At 44.6% G+C, this 20,880-nt stretch overlaps 1 protein-coding gene across 1 annotated transcript in view; it reads left to right on the top strand.

The window, feature by feature from the left end:
• atp6v1ba (ATPase, H+ transporting, lysosomal, V1 subunit B, member a) overlaps nucleotides 1-20,880 on the top strand; it is a 60,898-nt gene that overhangs the window by 11,764 nt on the left and 28,254 nt on the right. Inside the window, exons 2-4 of the mRNA XM_056291545.1 lie at nucleotides 18,348-18,403; nucleotides 18,743-18,841; nucleotides 19,672-19,765. Of these exons, the coding sequence (XP_056147520.1) occupies nucleotides 18,348-18,403; nucleotides 18,743-18,841; nucleotides 19,672-19,765 (249 nt within the window). The remainder of the gene's footprint in view (nucleotides 1-18,347; nucleotides 18,404-18,742; nucleotides 18,842-19,671; nucleotides 19,766-20,880) is intronic.

Here is a 20,880-nt window from a genome sequence, read left to right as displayed (position 1 = left end):
CATGTACTTGCGTACATGGAATGAAATGAAATATCGTTTCCTCCAGCCCACGGTAGTGCAACACAAACAAAAATGCATTCAAAAATAAAAAATACAAGAATTACAAGAAAACAAATATCCAAACTAACGCATATATCCAGACTAAAAAAAAAATCACTTAAAGGGAAGAAACGCCAGCCAGGATGACTGTTGGAACTGCCTGTCTGCATGGGCTAGCAGTTAGCTTAGCCATCCCCGCTTCGGGTTAGACTGCCCTCGGTGTTTCCTCTCCGGGCAGAGCTCCTGGCAGGGGCTGTGGTCCTTGTGCCCAATGGACGCAGCAGACCACGCTCCCTCAGCTGATCCAACGCCAGCTCTCCTAGCCAGATACCCTCAACACACTTCTCCACACGACGACACCAAAAACACCACAGTCAATGCCAGGTGAGGCCACCACCAGGCTGCCCTTGGTGTTATTGGAATTGCTGGTCTGCATGGGACAGCAGTTAGCTTAGCCATCCCCGCTTCCTGTTAGACTGCCCTCGGTGTTTCCTCTCCGGGCAGAGCTCCTGGCAGGGGCCGTGGTCCTTGTGCCCAATGGACGCAGCAGACCACACTCCCTCAGCCAATCCAGCGCCAGCTCTCCCAGCTATTGGGCGACAACAAAACTTAGATGCAGACATTGACAAAGACACTGCATGGATACTACTGGGTGAGGCCGCCGCAAATGTGAATTCATGCTGCCATCTTCCCACACCGATACTGGGTGAGGCAGCTGCAAATTTGAATTCACGCTGCCATCTTCCCACAACGGAAGCGAAAAATCTCAGTCAGATCATCACAAAGGGGGGATATGGATAAAGGTTCAGAAGTGGAGTTACCGTCAGCCACCTCCTATATATACACAGATCACATCAAGCTGTATGCCAGGAATGAGTGAGACATTGACTCACTGAACCACCTCACCAGGATCTACAGTGATGACATCGGGATGTCATTTGGATTGGACAAGTGTGGTCGAATGGTGGCAAAAAGAGGAAAGATGGTGAAGAATAAAAGGGGGTGAATTACCAGATGGCAGGATAACAGACATACAGGACAGTTGGAAGTATCTGGGTGTTCCACAGGCAAATGGAAACCATGAGTAGGCAGGAAGGGTTCAGCTACAGCCAAATACCTCCAGAGAGTGAGGCAGGTCCTGAGGAGCCAGCTCACTAGAAAGAATAAGATCAACACGTATGTCCTACAAGTCATCAGATGCCCAGCAGGAATAATAAGCAGGCCAAAGGAGGAGGGCGATAAAAGCCACAGATATCAGAACACTGAAACTCCTCATAATCCATTGAGGGTTCTACCAGCAGCCTGAGACTGTACGATAAGCGAAAAGATGGGGGCTGGGATTAGTGAGTGTCAGAGCCACTGTGGAGGATGAAACAAGGAACATCCATAAGTATGTCAGAAAGATGGCACCCAGGATGAACTGCTGAGTGAGTACCTCAGGCAGCAGGAGACAGAGTGTGGGGAGGAAGAGGAGATGTCGTTGAAGACCAAGCCCCTCCATGGGACTGACAACCGACAGATAGAAGACATGGCTGATATCGAGAAAGCCTACCAGTGGCTAGGAAAGACTGGAATGAAGGACAGCACAGAGGCTCTAATCATAGCAGCACAACAACAGGCACTTGGCACCAGATCGGTTGAGGCAGGGGTGTACCACACCAGACAAAATCCAAGATGTAGACCCCTCTGAGACAGTCCAACACTTAGTAGAAGGGTATAAAATGCTAGCTGGGAAAGCATACACTGAAAGGCATAACCAAGTCGTTTGGATACTGTACAGGAATATCTGTACTGAATACAGACTCGAAGTCCAGATGGGAGACACTGCCAAAGGTGGCCAAAATCCTGTGGGACTTCCAAGTTCCAGACTGACAAGCAGGTGCTGGCTAACCAACCTGACATTAGGGTGGTCAACAAGGAACAGAAGACAGCAGTAGTAATAGATGTAGCAATCCCGAGCAACAGCAACATCAGGAGGAAAGAGCATGAGAAGCTAGAGAAATACCAAGGGCCGAGGAAGGAAAGAACTAGAACTGATGTGGAAGATGAAATCCACAGTAGTGCCAGTGGTAATAGGAGCACTAGGAGCTGTCGCCCCCAAACTGGGAGAGTGGCTCCAGCAGATTCTAGGAACAACATCTGAGGTCTGTGTCTAGAAGAGTGTGGTCCTAGGAACAGCTGAGATACTGCACAGAACCCTCAAACTCTCAGACCTCTGGTAGAGGACCCGAGCTTGAGGAACACGCAACACCTGGGGGGGAAAAAGGGTGAGCGGGAGAATATGTATGTGTGTATGTATGTGTTTAGGGATGGGATGATATCGGATTTTACTGTGAATCACGATAAAAAAACACTCATGAAAAGTTGATCGTGGTGAATTTCCATTATCAAGATAATTGTAAATGGGGGTGATCATGAATATCCTCGAGTGGCTTGAAAACGCTCTTGAACTCGTGAATGTACAGTTCTGTATTGATTTCCTGATTTATTTTAAATTGACACAAGGGAGAGCCCGCATCTTTCCAGTCATTCTAAAATTTAAGCCTTTCACCATGGCTGAAGGCTCGGTTTGCCCATCGTATCCCCCACAAAATATTTAAAGTCAGATTACAACACATAACTAATTGAACCATGTGATGCTTGGATATGAGGTTGATAGGTAGACTCTTTTCATTAATGGATTGTCTTTTCTGTCATTGTGATCATTTAAGCTGTTAAGGTTATCAAAGCAGTGGAGGAAACCGAGAACACCTGTCCTGTTAAGCATGCATTCAGTCACCAAAGTAACCTATAAGATCAAGATGTTGAGATTATTTTGCACTACATTATTAACTCAACAAGTAGTAGTAGTAGTAGTATTGACTCAACAAAGCTCTAATGCAGGCATCTATTGAAAGGACTCTTTAGGACACAGAAGGAAAATAAATAGAGCTTTATCATCAGAGCAAGTCTCTTCTTATAAGAGGCCTTTGTCTCTCATGTCAGATGCGACAGAAGCTATTAGGCTAGCCAATGAATGCCTTGCCATTGTTTTTAGGGGCGCATTCTGTCAGTTACTTGTATGAAGGACATTGAGCAAGGCAATATGCTTCTTTGTGTAGAATTAATTTATGGTAATGATGTTGCCTTGATAAACAAATGACTTATCCGTCACCATGATGGCAATTTCTATGAAATCATTATGTTTGTAACTTTTGTTTTCTAATCTGCATTCTAATTATTCCTAAGCAGCTAGCTTTTTAGAGAAAAAAAATTCTGTGGGACTTTTATAAAAAAATAAATAAATAAAGATGCGGTCTTAAAGCACCAGCAATTCATATATAATATTACTAACTCATAATTGCCACCCTAAATTAAAGAACTTTGAACCAAAAGTCTACACCCTCCATGTATGTAGTCAGCTTGTTTGTTCAGATACCGCTAAAGCTTTTAAATTACCTTGGTTTCAGTAGCAGTAAAAATAAATACGTTTGTGCTTAGTTGGTCTAATGTTGGGAAGTATGTGTTAATAGTTCCTTGTACAACTATTTTGTGTTTTAATATGTCATGTTTTACTTTATGCCAAGTAAGGTTTGCACATACAAGGAGTTGGACTTTGTGGGATTGTTTAAAAGACACAAAGGTGGCATCCGGGTAGCGTAGCAGTCTATTCAGTTGCCTACCAACATGGGGATTGTCGGTTCGAATCCTCGTGTTACCTCCGGCTTGGTTGGGTCCTACAGACACAACTGGCCGTGTCTGTGAGTGGAAAGCTGGATGTGGGTATGTGTCCTGGTCGCTGCACTAACGCCTCCTCTGGTCAGTCGGGGTGCCTTTTCGGGGGAGAGGGGGAACTGGGGGGAATAGCATGATCCTCCCACATGCTACGTCCCCCTGGTGAAACTCCTCACTGTCAGGTGAAAAGAAGCGGCTGGCAACTCCACATGTATCGGAGGAGGCATGTGGTAGTCTGCAGCCCTCCCCGGAGCGACAGAGGGGATGGAGCAGCGATCGAGACGGCTCGGAAGAGTGGGGTAATTGATCAGTAATAATTGATAGAACTGGGGAGAAAAGGGGAGAAAGAAATCAACAAAAAAAAGGCACAAAGGTCATAATGCAGCATTCTACAGTAGAGAAAACTGCAATTATCTGAGGACATCTAGAAGAGAATATGTAATTAGATTTAAGACATTTAAAGTATATATGTTCAAAACGCAAAAAACAAAACGGCAAGCACTGAGAAAAAATCTGTAGATGGTGGGTCTCTATTTTGGATATCTGTTTGTGAACGAGGCCACGCATGCGTGTGCACAAGCTGGCGGCCATCAAGTAATAAATCCAAGGAACGTGCCAAACATCTAATGGCTGTCAAAGATGGCTGGCCAGATTACTGCCACAGTTTGTCACCAAAAGACAGAAAAACAGATGCAAGGAAAACTTTCTCAGCTTAGACACATTTTGCCAGTTGTTTCTCAAGCCAACACTTAAACGTGTAGCTAAAATTGTCACATGTTATGGTGACATAACTTAATGAATATCTTATAATAATATGTATAGGAGACCCACAGTGCAATACTACAGTAGAGATGACATTCATGTTTTCTACATTGTGCCTTTCACCCAACCCCTATCAACAATAAAAAACATGCAAACACTTTTATCAAAACAGGCAATCCCTTTAGGTCACTATGAGCAACAACATATTTTTCGGTCTTATTGCTATCTTGACTTCCTGTTACCGTTGCACTGAAACTCTGTCTGTATGAGTGACATTTGCCCACCACTGCATGTGCTGCAAGCAAAGGGCCCCACAGACCAACCCTCAACTGTGCTTCGTCTTTCACTCTTGCTCTGAGCTTGCTAACGTGCTCATAATCAGTAGGGAGTCGTCTTTACACCTGTGTTCCTGCAGGGTGGTAAGCATATGTCATCTTTGTCAAGCATATATCATCTCTAGAAACTTTGTTGGAAAACTGTTTGACACACGGGAACAAGAATTAGTAAAAGGAGAAAAGGTGTGTACCCTACGGACAATAGTGATGGTGAAAGTGATTCCACTTCCGGTGTGGGAAGATCGCGACTCGAATTCATGTTTGTGGCGGCCTCACTCAGTACCGGTGTGGGAAGCTGGCAGTGCGAATTTACATTTGCGGTGGCCTCACCCAATACCGTCCATGCAGTGTCTTTGTCCACGTCTGCGTCTAAGTTTGTTTTGTCATTGTTTGATGGCTGGGAGAGCTAGCGCTGGATTGGCTGGGACAGCTTGGTCTACCGTGTCCTGTGGGCCCAGGGACCACGGCCCTGATCGGAGCTGCACCCGAAGAGGTAACACCAAGGGCTATCTGACAGCACATGGAAGCGGGGCAGGCTAAGCTAACTGCTAGCCCATGCAGACTGGCAATTCCAATAACATTGAGGGCAGTCTGGTGGCGGCCTCACCTACTGCTGACTGTGTTTTAGTGTCGTTGTGTAGAGTGCGAGGAGGTGTGTCGAATGTGTTTGGCTGGGAGAGCTGGCGTTGGATCAACCGGGGGGAGCCTGGTCTGCTGCGTGCTGTGGGCCCAAAGACCATGGCCCTGACCGGAGCTGCGCCCGAGGAGGAAACACTGAGGGGTGGTCTGACAGGAATCGGGGAAGCGGGGCAGGCTAAGCTAACTGCTAGCCTATGCAGACCGGCAGTTCAGACAGTCATCCTGGCTGGCGTTCGTTCTCTGGACAGTGGAATTTTTGGACTGTTGTGCTGAGTGGACTGTGCTTTGTTCCCTCTGTTTTTGTATGTTTTTGATGGTGTCGTTTTTGGGCACGTCCGGATGTGTGATTTTGTGTTTTGTGTCACACTGCTGTGGGCTGGGGGAAACTGAATTTCATTTCTTTTGTGTACACAAGTACATGAAAGAAATGATAATAATTTGTTCCTGATAATCCTGTCCATGGCTATGGCAGTTTTCAAAATGCATCTTTTTTCTCTACATTGGAAACAAAACGTGGTCCTGTTGTCTTAACTTGGCCATAAAAAAGATTGGTCTGTTTATCCCAGACAGCGTTTTTGACCTTTTCCACACCAGAACCCAGAAATGTGTTTTCACAACTGAAATTGTCCAATAATAGTCTCTACATTGTTAAGACTGATATTCTTTGACAACTTAATGGTTAGTGTCCTTGAACCAAAACACACGTTTTAGTTTACCTTCCTAAGGGGTCGCTTGCCCCTTTTCTGCCTCTTTTGACCTTAGTGTCATTGTGTTTTTTGCTGGAGATTACCTTGGTCATATTTGTCTGAGAATTGGTTTGCTGATGATGCTACTCATTTTTCCATGTCTTTCTGAGGTGTATTTTCTTCATTTAATGAACAAACAAGTTTTAGAAGATCGGTTGTATAAGATTGGCACATATTCAAAGGGAGTAGAACTTTCAGACAAAATCCCCTTGTTTGAAATCAAGGGTTGTCTTTCCATGAGTGGTTCTGGTTCATTGTTAGTAACTATAGCAAAGACTTGCTATCAGGAGGGAAGCGTGGTGAGACTGATTTACACACACACACACACACACGTATATTTGTCCCAGAAGAGTTCACAGGCTGGGGGAATGGCTTACTCTTGGAAGTTTAAAGATGAATGGCATTTCAGCTTCCCTTTCTGCCCAGTACTTTCGGAAAATGACGATTTGTTGGGTAGGCAAACTTGAACCTGGCCTGGCCACCACTGATTTTTTTTTTTGGGGGGGGGGCATAAATTGGTTTCTACCCACTGACATCAGACTTCCTCAAAATCTCCATCACCACATCACCAGTTGGGTTTGGGCAGCAAGGGGAAGGCATTTCAGTTGAAAGATGGTACAGCTACTACATTTTTTTTTTTTTGGGTGGGGTGGGGGGGGTTATCTTGGCCAAGGTAGAAATGATGTCAAGTATTTATAAGTTTAATTGCGTAAAATAAATATAGGTATGTCTAAAGCTCGAAAACGTGATTTTAGGATTTAGTTACACTAAAAATGTCTTTACTTTTCTGGCCGGCTAAGTGCTTAGGCCACTCAGCTCCTGTGTGTTTGTTAGGTTCATCTCACTCCCACAGTTAAATACAGCATTTTATTTTGTTTTTGCTCAAAGTAGGTTTATCTACTGGGTCAGTAGAGCTACTCCATGCTCTCTGCCTCAGTTCGATGGACCAAAACCAACTCACTACTGCATCTGAGTTTCCACCGGTCCTTAAAAATTCTTAATCAGGAACAATTTATGTTATTTCTCTCATGTACTTGAATACACAAAAGAAACGAAATTTCGTTTCACCCAGCCCACAGCAGTGCAACACAAAAGATAAAAACACACACCCAAAACTTCCAAAATGACACCACCAAAAACAGAGAACAAAGAAAAAAAACCCACAAACGGTTAACAACACAGTCCATTCACTGCAACGCAGTCCAACAATTCCGCCGGCCAGAGAACGAACGCCAGCCGGGATGACTGTCAGAACTAACGGTCTGCGTGGGCTAGCAGTTAGCTTAGCCTGCCCTGCTTCCGTGTCCTGTCAGACCGCCCTCGGTGCTTCCTGTTTGGGCGCATGGCCATGGCCCTTGGGCCCACCGGGCGCGGCAGACCAGGCCCCCCCAAGCCGATCCAATGCCAGCTCTCCCAGCCAGACACCTTCGACACACCTCCCCGCACTTCACACGACGACACAAACGCAGACGTAGACAAAACCACTGCACAGTCGACGCTAGGCGAGGCCGCCACCATACCGCCTCGGCGTTTCCTCTCTGGTGCAGCTCCGTAGTCAGTGGTCCCTGGACCCACAGGACGTGGCAGGCCAAGCTCTCTGGGCCGATCCAACGCCAGCTCTCCCAGCCATTAAACGAAGAAAAGAAAAATCAACACTCAAATAAAAATTTCCCACGATGACACAAACTTAGACGCAGACATGGACAGAGACACTGCATCGTCGGTACTGGGTGAAGCCGCTGCAAACGGGAGTTCGCGCCGCTATCCTCCGGGTGTGACAGCGCAGGATACTGAGGTGCGTGGCCGGGTGTCGCTTCGCCAATCTCTCGTGAAAGAGTACTGTGACAGAAGATGGGGTGCTCACACTCCTTCATTCAGAGAAGGGGACAGAGTGCGTGTGCGGAAACCTGTGCACGTGATGAAGGGTCATCGGAGGTTCTCTGCACCCATCCTGATAAAAAGGAAAATGGGTCCTAGCACTTACACCCTGGATGATGGTAAAGCATGCCATGCTTCCCATTTGACCGCGGTACCCCAGGGACTGCCCGACTCCTCAGAGCAACCAAAGACTGGTGCTGAAACATCTGTGGAGCCTGGACTGTCCCAAGGGACGGGTAACCGTCCCGTCAGAGAGCACAAGCCACCAGCCTGGCTTGAGGACTATGAGACTTCATAGAAAAACACATGTTCTTACTGTGAATTGTAATGAAAAAAAACATATTCTTACTGTGAATTAAAAATATTGTGATTATCTGGTAAAATTTGTAATGAAAAAATACTGAGATTATTTGGTTAAATCACTATTAGATAATTGTGAATGCTATCTGGAAACCCCTGGTTATTGTGAAAAAAACGAATAAGCATTTTTGTTGTTAAAGCTTATACATTGTGATAGCGTAAAGAAATAATGCAAGTACATGTTATTGATACAGTGTTACGCAAAGACGAGCAATTAATTTAAGTAAAGGGGGGATGTTGTGTTCAGTAATCTAGTTACCCTATATTACATTGAGTTCTAGACGGCCAACCACTAGAGGGCGCTGTATTCTTAGGTCACTAGTAGCAGTCGGTTAGGTTGACTCTTTGGATGTTGTTGTTCGTTGCTGCTGAGAACCTGTCGGGGCATGCTGGAAGCTAGCGGTCTGCCTTGCAATTCTTTTAGTAAAGTTTATTAAGCAATACGTCGTGTGGTTATTCTACCAAAGAGTATAACAAATTAAATTCAATTGTTTGAATTCTAAGCCTAAAAAGGTCTTACACGGTCTTAAATAATATTTTTGTAGGTCTTAAAATTGACTAGATTATGAAATTCCTTCTTTTATGCTGTGATAACTTCAAGATGCAAGTTCTTGATGAGCGAACGTAACCGCAATCTTTGCTGCCCTGTCAAAATCTATCTGAGCACAGGTTGCTAGGATATTGCTAGCATGGCACCAAAACTTCTCACAAAAAGTAAGGAAATGTGTGTTTGGTAGACTATGTCTTTGTTGTAACAATGCTTCTTGGCAATAAACCAGGCTCCAAATGGCTTGTCCATGGCAAAATGGACACAATACAAAGAAAAAAAGACTGACACAGAACTGAGCTTGTAGGCCTTTTTGTGGTCTTCCTAGGCTGGCCTTAGTTGGTATTAAACTTGAGACTCTAATCAGGGTAATCATACTGATGCTTAGCAAGCGGTTGTTCCATTGGCAGTCAAGGGGAAGCACACATTGAAATGAATTTAATGATGATCTGACCTCTTGTTTTCGATGCTCTGAGGTCCTGGATGGTAACGAGAAATCACATTTGGGGGTACAGCAGACGCGCTACTGTTGGCACATCTCGTGGCTTGTAGAGGAACAAACTCAGCAGCTTAATCTCAGGATTGTGTTACCGTCATATTTTTTGATGACTCACTAATTGCCCATATGTTCAAGGGTTTCAGGTTTGAAGCAGTAAGCAGTCATATCTCAACAGCGGCTGTGTCAATTCCAATGTACATGCCTGTAGTCGAGGCATGTGATTGCACATCACAGTTACAACTGCTCTGTAGTACTCGTTTACTGTCAGAATGATGAGACACCCCCATCTCCGTCCAAGCTAAGTAACCCCTCCCCATACCATTGCCCATCTCTCCACTGGGAAATTGAATTGTGTTGGAATGCTCTGTGCCTCTTTTCTCTGGCACTTGAATTGGCCCTTTAGTATTTCACACCAAGGTGTCCTTCAGGGTGCGAGGTCAGGCTACCAAAACAGCTTCTAGTGGCTGATTAGGACCAATTAACATCTTTGTACACAAAGGGCCCTGGCAGCTGAACAGGCCACAGGGTGACCCACACCGCCATTGCATGCCAAGCCAGGGGAATGCTGCACTTGAGCTGAAGTAGCAAAAGATGGGTGGAGAAAGTTTTTTAAACCTTAATGGGAAGTGTTGCTACCACACTGTGTGAATGTAAAGCCTATTGAGGAACCGTTACCTTGTAAAATGAGCGAGCAAAGCAATTTTTTTTGTCAGAGTGGTTGAACATGAGAGGTTACCACCGGTCCGAGTAGTGCAGGTCTCCACAATGTGATCCCCCTTCACAAGATGGTTACAGCGTGGCTTTAACATTGACAGGGCTTGGGTGCTAAAAATCTATGCACCCATGTTACTTCCTGTTAGGTGCTCTGCATAAAGTGTTCCCCAAACGTCTTTTGCATATGCTAAATCATGTCTGCTTGTAATAGGCTGGCTTCACTCTAGTCTATTGTGTACATTGTGGGTTTTTTCCAGGATGCATGACAGTTTTGCTCTTAGATTTTCTTTGTTTTGTTTTTTTTTAAGTTTCATGAATGTGAATTTAGGGTAGGGAACAAATGGAAGTTGTAATGGGAGACGGTTGGAGCTAAAGTCACTTCACATGTCTTATAATTGTGTTTTTGTCCCCCATTCCTGTTACCAAACATCTTCCATTAGAGTGCAGTGGACTTATGGATTTCTAAGAGGTTGCGGAATAATTATACAACCGCAATTTCCCCTGCATCAGCGTCATTATCCTCATCCAGCAAATAGCCGTATGTATCTCTTTTGAGATGTATGGGCAATTTGAGGGGCAAATGTAGCTATTAAGAGCATTTATAAACATTATCAGTCATGTTGGCTGCATTGTGCAATCTGTGGAAAAACTGGGACAAGACAAAAAATAAGGTCTGCAAATTTCTTTGGCGTTCTCACAAAGCCTGACAAAGACCTGGATTGGGTGCGTTGTCTGAAGTGGTATGTTGTACAACATCTTCGACTCTAAATAGGGCTCCATTATTTAATAATACACTTTATATTGCACTTTTCCAAACAGAGGGTTACATTCTTTACCATTTAAAATGAATAAAGACAAGCAAATAGAAAATTAACAAATAATTATTTAATCAAATAAATTATCATTTAATGATAAATAATTTGATAGAAAATTAATAAAGACAAACAAACAGAAAATTAAATAATTAACCATTTATTCAAATAAATAATTATTTAATGACAAGTGATTAAACGATTAAATAATTAAACTAGAAATTAAAGAAGACGAGCATAAGAGCAAATGGTATCTTAGATAAATGGGAAATGAAGCACGTAGGGTTGAGAAGATTAAGAAGGTTTTCTAAGTATAATAATAGAAATAGTTTTTAGTTATACTTTCAAAACGCAAAATAATGTGCTGGACAAAAAACAAATTAAAAAGGAAACCCAAGAGAGGAGATGTAAAAGACGAGACGGGTGGCCGTTTTAAAGGTCTTGCAGTAAGAATGGTAAATGTTTGTCCTCGCTCATCTTTAGTGGGACTTTGCGGTGCTCCTGATGTTGTTTCAACAGATCATGTGAGTGTCCGATAGTAAATTTACACCTGACTCTCAAGGGCTGGGAAAGGGGACACGTTTAAATAGGTAAGCATTACGTATTTGTCAAATATTTTATTAGGTGTTATTATTGATATTTGCTCTGGGACTAATTATTTTCAAGAGACGTTGGGGTAGTCGGTGCTACTCCGCCCTACAACTGTACAAAATGAAGCTGACTTAACAGCCTCTCCCACTCAGTATTACCTGTGCAACTCCAACTGTTGTCTTCAAAGATGGAGTGCACCACAGACCAGAGAAACCATCGTTACCAGACAAAGTAGACCAGTTTAACAAGGAAAATGGCTTACTTAAAAGGACAGACTGACTTAAAGCAGGCATTCTTGGTAATGGTGATGTCAGGGCTTGCAGGGGCAGTGCGAGGGGACATGGCTTGTACCTGCTGTTCGAGAGGAGAATGGTACTTACTCTCTTCTCTCTCTGATGGGGGTAAAACCATGTGTGAGCTGTCATAAATACTTAATATTTGAAAATGTACAACCATGCCTGGTGACAGAGTATGCCAGTCTAGTATGTATGTATGTATGTATGTCATCTGTGTAGTATTTGTGTGTGTCATCTTTGTAGTATGTGTGTGTGTGTGTGTGTGTGTCATCTATGTAGTATTTGTGTGTGTCATCTGTAGTATGTATGTGTGTCATCTGTGTAGTATGTGTGTGTGTCATCTGTGTAGTATTTGTGTGTGTCATCTGTGTAGTATGTGTGTGTGTGTCATGTGTGTAGTATTTGTGTGTCATGTGTGTAGTATTTGTGTGTGTCGTGTGTAGTATTTGGGTGTGTCATATATGTAGTATGTGTGTGTGTCGTGTGTAGTATTAGTGTGTGCCATATGTGTAGTGTGTAGTATTTGTCATCTGTGTAGTATGTGTATGTGTCATGTATGTAGTATGTGTGTAGTATTTGTGTGTGTCATATATATAGTATGTGTGTGTGTCATCTGTGTAGTATGTGTGTTGTCATCTATGTAGTATGTGTGTGTCGTGTGTAGTATGTGTGTGTGCCGTGTGTAGTATGTGTGTGTGTCATGTGTTGTATGTATGTGTGCCATCTGTGTAGTATATGTGTGTGTGTGTGTCATGTGTGTATTATTTGTGTGTGTGTCGTGTGTAGTATGTGTGTGTGTCATCTGCAGAAGACAGAAGCATCAGTGATCAGGTGCTGTTTCCCTTACTGGAGCGTACCTTAGCTTCAGTAAAGGAAAACAAGACACCCATCCAAGTAGTGCTGGGCAAGATGGCAAAAAAAATCTCTAATCATAGGGAGCGTTACACAATGTCAACATATATCACAACATCTACTATATTTAAGATTCCAGCTGAGAGCCATCACACGGAGGAGTTTGCTTAATATAAAGTCCAATGTCAAACCAAAGCTCAAATAATGCTCACCGAATAGTATTTCGGACCTTGTTTTGTGAGACATATGAGCCAATAGACATGACATTTTTATCACAATATGATCATTATAGAGATTAATTGTGTTACAGTGGCACTGAGAGACGATAAACGATAATGAATTGTTGCCCGGCTGCACAACGGCTCTACAAGAGTTCTGGTACCGGTGAAAAGTGGTGCGATGACAGTTGTTAAGAAGACAAGGCTTCTTTTGCAGGAGGCGGCGGGTGTTTCTATCTTTCACGTTTTCCGTCCCTGCACTTTAACCATTTCTTGCTCCCTCTCTCCCACCCTGTTTGTCTCCTTCTTGATCCCTTCCACTAGTTGCCCCCCCCCCCCCAAAAGAAAAAGAAAAAAACCTGTCTGGCTAATAGGGATTGAAATGCAGGTGTGTGTGTGTGTGTGTGTGTGTGAGACAGAGAGAGAAAGGCTCCAGTGCTGTAGCGCATTGACAGGTTATTTTGTTGGCCTCTGCCTAATTAGTGGCATAGTGGATGCACCCCACCAGGCTTTAGTGCCTCGTGTTAGAACCATTCCGCTCTAATTTCCTTTTGCCTTTGATATCCACCCTGAGATTGACGGTTCGCACAAAAAAGAAACACCAGACCATGATAGAATATCTAAGGGTAACAATGAAGACCCCCTCTCATCAAGACCAGCTACCCAAAGCCCTATTTTATCCCCCTTGTACTCACCCCCCCCCTGCCCCCCAACTCTACAGATGTGCAAGCAACAGCAGATGGTAGAGACGGGATTTGTCACAAACTCCATCTAAATTGGCTGCGGTGTCAGCAGAACTAATGAGAGAGAGACTGAGAGAGAGACAGACAGACAAATAAAATTTGTCTGGTTCTCAACCAGCAACGTGGTATGGCTGAAGGGTAAACAAAGCTAGCTCTGGCCTCCGTGCTGTGTGCAGGCTTTTTAGCCCAGTGAATGTCTTCACGCCTGCCCTGTACACCAACATCATTTGCTTTGTGGGTCAGTTAGCTGTGCTTATATTCCCACGCTAATGCCTACGTCCGCCAAGATGCTAACAGATATATGCACCATTATGACTGATCAAGAAGCGATTATTAAGTTGAAATGTTATTCTTCAGGCAATGCGGCTGGTGTAAAAAAAAGTAAGCGAAAGTACGCCACAGGAAGTCCACACACACATTACTGCACAGCAGTGTGTTTGACCCCCGCTAGATTTTATGCAATTGTGCCTATTAGTTTTAACTGTACTGCCACATTTAGATCTGCACTTGTAGTCATCATTCTTTCAACAAACTGTCCTATATATGACCACCTAAGTACCTTTCACACGTAGTTCCCGGTGAATTAGTGGGACAACCTTTCAGGCACCGCTAGTCTTTCACTATCCACACTTGCAGCTACATTCAGGAACATTTCCGTCTTGCGCCTTTTCACACATGCCATGGCAGTTTCACAATAGATGGGGCAAGGGACAGTCCAGCAGATGGTGGTAATACAACACATATTGATGCCAACCACCATAAAACTCAACAGAAGAAGATGGGACAAGGCTGGATATACGTGTAACCAATGTGGTGGAAGATCCAGCCATCCATCCATTATCCAAACCGCTTATCATGCTCTCAGGGCCACAGGGATGCTGGAGTCTATCCCAGCAGTCATTGGGCAGCAGGCAGGGAGACACCCTGGACAGGCCGCCAGTCCATCACAGGGCCATCACAGGGCGGCAGAAGATGTCTCTTATTTTCAGCAACACAGCGGGCGAGTAGCTGTTTTTGTCCGGTGCTATTGTTCTTGTAATGTACTGAGAGGAGCCCCCTTATTTCTGAATCTGTCCAGTTCCCAGCCATTCTTGGAAAAAAAGAACTGGCTTTGCAGTTATAAAATCACCCCCGAGCCAAGGCAACCGTCGCGGATTCAAATATGTCATCAGTGGAACAAATGGTAAATGGACTGCATCATTATATAGCACTTTTCTAGTCTACAGACCACTTGGAGCACTTTGCAATGTATGCCTCATAGTCACACATGTTCATACTGATGGCGTAGGCTGCAATGCAAGGTGCCAACCTGCTCATTGGGAGCAGTTAGGGGTTCAGTTTTTTGCTCAAGGACACTTTGATACACTCTATGGAGGAGCCGGGGATCGAACCATGACCCTTCTGATTACTAGATGACCTGCTCTACCTCCTGAGCAATGCTGGCCCAAAGGAGTCTTGTGATTGGTTTGCTCGCTCCATGTGAAAGTGCCTTTTGTCAGACGGACATAACCCTCTACGTGCGTTTCCCTGCAACGCTACTGCATTCATCCACAATACGACATTACCCGCATTTTCCCTGAAATGTTACGTGGCCTTGAGGTGGGATATTGGCGGTACAGATTTCCCTGAATATCAATTGCTGCTCCCATTCATACATGACCCCATGCAAGAAGTGTTCCTGCACATTTCAGGGCTACATGTGCGGGCATCTGGGTAGCATAGCGGTCTATTCCGTTGCTTACCAACACGGAGATCTTCGGTTCGAATCCCCGTGTTTCCTCGGGCTCGGTCGGGCGTCCCTACAGATACAATTTGCTCTGTCTGCGAGTGGGAAACGGTATGTGGGCGTGTGTCCTGTTCGCTGCACTAGCACCTCCTCTGGTTGGTCTGTTCGGGGGGGAGGTGGAACTGTCAGGTGAAAAGAAGCGGCTGGTGACTCCACATGTATGGGAGGAGGCATGTGGTAGTCTGCAGCCCTCCTCGGATCAGCAGAGGGGGTGGAGCAATGTTCAGGACAGCTAACTGGGGGTGACTAGAGGTCTGCTTCCAGAATTAACGTCGGCTGAGTCATGACCCCATATCGTGCAAACCACATTTCGTACGAATTCATGCAGCTGATTACAAGATATAAACTTTTCGCGTTTGTTGCGCCCCCTAGAGGTTAATGGCAATGCACTTAAATATGTAAGCTTGGTGAAAACTGAACATGGCTCAACATTTCAGGTTGGTACTCAACACATTCAGGAGTTATCGCAATTTTTTTAACATTAGCTATTTTGATAAAATGTGATTAGCTTGTATAATGAAACCATAGGGAATAAATAATAATAATAAAAAGAAGCTTTTTCCAGGTTGCTCAAGAGATGCTCAGTACCAAATTTGGTGACAGTTGCTCAAAATTTTTAGGAGGTATACTGAAAAAACAAATTTGGACAAAATTCAAAATGGCGGAAAAAAATTCTAAGCTGATATAGGTGTGGCTTCTATCTTTGGATTCCTCTGGACCCACAGAATCCAGGGGGGAAAATTTTTGGTTTTTGAGACCGAAATTCACAAGTTATAGGCCAAAACATAAAGTTTGTTTTTATAACGCCACCATCTGGCCAATCGGTATATATATTTTTATTGTCTGAGTAGTGGGTGAGATTTCGAAGCTATCTTCCACGTTTGGGAACGGTAGCTGTTATAGTTTTGAGACCCAGACACTTGTATTGCAGAGGAAATATAATAATAATCCAGACACAACGGGGGTCCAGCAGCTTGGACCCCTGAAAAGTCGGACGGCAGTGTGTCAAGACAACATGTCGATTATGGTGCCAAACTGTTTGCGCTGGGGTTTTTCCACTCGGTAGTATTAGATTGTGATATGACAGTAAAACTCTTTCTAGGTGGTGATAGAAACGGCGTGGTTTTAGTTCTTGACGGTGCGGTGACTAAACGTGGTGAATAGTTTTGATTTATTTTTTTCACTAAAAAAAGCAAATTCATTAAATTTCTCTGTGGGAAGGACTTGTGGAGCGATCTGCTTTGGGGACTTGTAAGCTTGTCAGCCATGGCAAACAGAGGGCAGGTGTTATGGATATTCCTGTTAATCATCTCAGAAAAATGTTGCTGTCTGGTCCTGCATAACTCACTTAAAACTAGAAATGCTTTGCTATAGAGTGGACTAGTGGATCTGAAGTTTAGTTTTTCTCTACTTGCCTTCGGATTTCCTGCATTTCTTTTCAGGGCTTTTGCCGTTACGGTATTTCTCCATGGTGCCTTCTGTTGGCTCAAAGTTTTCTTGACCCTTGCTCGTGCAACAACATCCACGACGTTCAACATTTTCAAGTTGAAATGATCCAGGAGTACATCGACTGTCTCTGTAGTCATGGTCGGTGACGTTGTCGCCTCCATAAATTGAGCACTAGTACACAAAAATGATCAGAAAGGGACGAGTCCTTAACCATAAGGGATTTCTCAGCCAGTTTCTCAGAATCCTATTTGCATGTTCCTGAATGTAAATGTAAACTTTGCATTTAACAGTGCTGCCATGTATTTGGTCAAAGTGTCTTCATAGTTCAGTGAACAGTCAGTATTTAAACACATTCCTCAGTCAGTAACCTGCTGGGTGACCAGGTTTTTGGTTGGTCCTCATCCCTCGTAACAATTCCAAGACTTGCTTGGCTGATGAAGCAGTTTTGTCTGTGATGGGTATTTGCTTGTGGGTGCTTTTTTAAATTAGACTGAAGTGTGCCTAAATGGCCCACCCAGACGGCAAGAAGCGCTCATGCAGGAGGTGCAGGCAGTGCTTTGAGCGGTCCGCTGTGGTGTAGGACCATGCATAGCCCCTGCCGCAGGAGAAGACAAGAAGATAATATAAGTGGTTTATGCCAGCTGTAGCTTAAGGAATCAACTAAAATGAAGTAAAAGTCAGGTGTGCGGGTGGTGTGGCGGTCTGTTCCATTGCTTACCAACATGGGGATTGCCGGTTCGAAACCCCGTGTTACCTCTGGCTTGGTCAGGCATCCCTACAGACACAATTTATTAAACTTGTCTGTGTGTCTGTCACAGTGTCTGTAGGCAGGAGTATTTGCACAGTTAAACTAGAGAAAAGGGCAGTGACATTAGTGTGGAAGGCTAGTGGGTAATACCACTGACCTTATCAGTCAGCACCAGCCTGCATGCTGCAGCCTGCTATACGATTTAAAAACAACAATACTAATGTACACAACATGTAATGTAATGTACACAATATGTGATGTAATGTACACAACATGTAATGTACACAACATGTGTTGTAATTTACACAACGTGATGTAATGTACACAACATGTGATGTAATGTACACAACATGTGCAAAAGTGATTGTAATATTGTTGGTGACATTTGCCTGGCCATGACATTTGGGCATGGAAGTGCATAGAAGCTGATTAAATCCCCCCCACAAGAATTCCAGGTTCTTCCATGTACTGTGGTCGTCTTAAAGAATGACCGGTTATATCCTTGTTGATTGGTGGCTTTTGTTTCGGGGAGAAGAAGAATCTTTCCCTCAGACCTTTAACTTGATGTTTTCGTGTGTGCTTAAGAAGTTGAATGCTTAAATGGACTGCTCTTTTTCAGCGTACTCGACTGTTTCTGGTGTAAATGGACCCCTGGTGATCCTGGACAATGTGAAGGTGAGCATGATTAGTGGGTTTGAACACGGCACCGTCACCAAAGGGCCGTTGTCGGTGGGAGTAAGTCCTCGCTTGCTCTCCAGCTTCATTGTGGTGCATGGTACTTAAACACATGTTATACAAATCATCTGATTCTGCTCCACTTTGAGCAGTAACAGACATGGGGAGATTAGTAAAATGTGTATTCAGTTAAATTTCAGCAGCAACCATTTGAGTACTGAAATATAGGTTATTCATATGAATACACGACAACTGTTTTCACTGTCGGTTTGCAAGGATAGCTGAAATGCACTGATGTGCAGGTGTTCATGTCTTGTTGTCCGACTGCCTTTAAACCAGTTCCCAAGATATGCTGAAATTGTGCACCTGACTCTGCCTGATGGCACCAAGAGGAGTGGGCAGGTGTTGGAGGTGATTGGAAGCAAGGCCGTAGTTCAGGTAAGAGACATGCCCAAACTGACTAACGCCTCCTACAGACTGTGTGATGTGGGCCATCTCAGATGACCGATGACTAAACGTGGTGATATCTTTGGTCGTGGCACCAAAACGGTGGTCCTACGTCGCACTGTGAGACAGGTTCACTGTGAGACAGGTCCACTGTGAGACAGGTTCACTGTGAGACAGGTTCAGAGACTGCTGTTATTACGGTCTTGTGACCGAAGACAACCCGGGACAAAAGTCTGACAGTGTCAGAAATGTAGGACAACCATCTCACAGTGTGACCGCTGCTACGACTACGTCTACTAACCAACCAATAGAAATGCAGCAGGACATGACGCCCTGGTCAACGCCACGCACAATCTCTGCTGGCGCTAAACACAAACAGACACACTGTTAGCATGTGTGAGCCAAATGCCCTGGATTCAACACAGCGAGCAACAGAACCAGCTGTGGCGACTACTGAAAGGACTGGATTCCTGCTCGGCGTCATGCTGCTCTACCGGCGGCGCAGACTGATGACACGCGCTGATGCGGCACGCACGCTGATGACGCTTTTATGGACTTGTGTCGTAGCCTGTGATTCAGTAGTGTTACCATGGTACAGTCTACACACATCACACTTGATGTGGTACCAAGTTTATTAGATCCACATCACACAGTGTGGCTTGTTATATCACACAGTCTGTAGGAGACTTAAAACCCAAGCTGGTTTAAATTACAACTGTTGCAGTATAGTTAAATAATTTTAAACATTTGTATTTAACAAACCACAGGTTTGTCATTGCTGTGGTTTAATTTGGTGGATTTTAATCAAATTTATCTTCCAGGTGTTTGAGGGGACGTCAGGTATTGATGCCAAGAAGACGGCGTGCGAGTTCACGGGCGATATCCTGCGCACACCGGTGTCAGAGGACATGCTGGGTAAGACGAGCATGGATGTCGCAAAGATGAAATCACATCGGGGCGTCCGGGTAGCGTAGCGGTCTAATCTGTTGCCTTCCAACATGGGGATCGCTGGTTCGAATCCCCGTGTTACCGCCGACTTGGTCGGGCATCCCTACAGACACAATTGGCCGTGTCTGTGGGTGGGAAGCCGGATGTGGGTATATGTCCTGGTCGCTGCACTAGCGCCTCCTCTGGTCGGTCGGGGCACCTGTTCAGGGGGGAGGGGGAACTGGGGGGAATAGCGTGATCCTACCACGCGCTACGTCCCCCTGGTGAAACTCCTCAATGTCAGGTGAAAAGAAGCAGCTGGCGACTCCACATGTATCCGAGGAGGCATGTGGTAGTCTGCAGCCTTCCCCGGATCAGCAGAGGGGGGTGGGGTACAATTGGGGAAAAAAGGGGGGAAAATAAGAAAAAAGGATGAAATGACATTGTGACAGAGCCCGCCAGAGTAAAGCGGTAAAGCCCCTCTGATTGGTCCACCATTACATTGGTCCTTAGAGCCATGGAGGCTTTCATCCCCGTCTGCAGTTGTCTCCATCTGTTCTGCACATGGTGGAGATACCTAATCAGTGTCTGAGCTATTAGCTGTGCTTTCAGCGTGCTTTGAAAGCTGCATATTCCGTTATATTTTCCTTCAATACCCTGATTTCCTCTGTGTGTTTTCTCCTCCTTGGTAAAGACGAGGAGGACAAAACGTTATATTGAACCCATTGAGGCCGCTGCCTGACCTCTGTGTGACTATTGCTGAATGTCTCGGGCTGAGCGTCTCAGCACAGCACAAGGTCACACGGTCTGAATAGCAGCAGAAAGTAAACCTGCCTTTGTTGCTGAAGGATCATTAATCGCAGCCATGGGTTTAAACCGTTACTTGTAGACGCTACGAGAGTCGTCGTAGCCACTTTCATCTGTGAGCATCTGACACACAACAGAATGGATCACATGTGCTGGGAAGTGTCATCTAATTAATTTTTATATCGTTGATGGTTTCTTTTCCCAGTAATCAGCCTTGAAGGCAGCTTCTATGTGAATCAAGTGTTTATTAATCAGATGACGGCTGATTTAAACTGCACTTAAAAGAAAAACCTCCC

This window comes from Lampris incognitus, chromosome 13, assembly GCF_029633865.1.
Source record: "Lampris incognitus isolate fLamInc1 chromosome 13, fLamInc1.hap2, whole genome shotgun sequence".
Classification (NCBI taxonomy): domain Eukaryota; kingdom Metazoa; phylum Chordata; class Actinopteri; order Lampriformes; family Lampridae; genus Lampris; species Lampris incognitus.
Note: the sequence above shows the minus strand (reverse complement) of the source record. Positions and strands in the feature narration are given on the sequence as shown.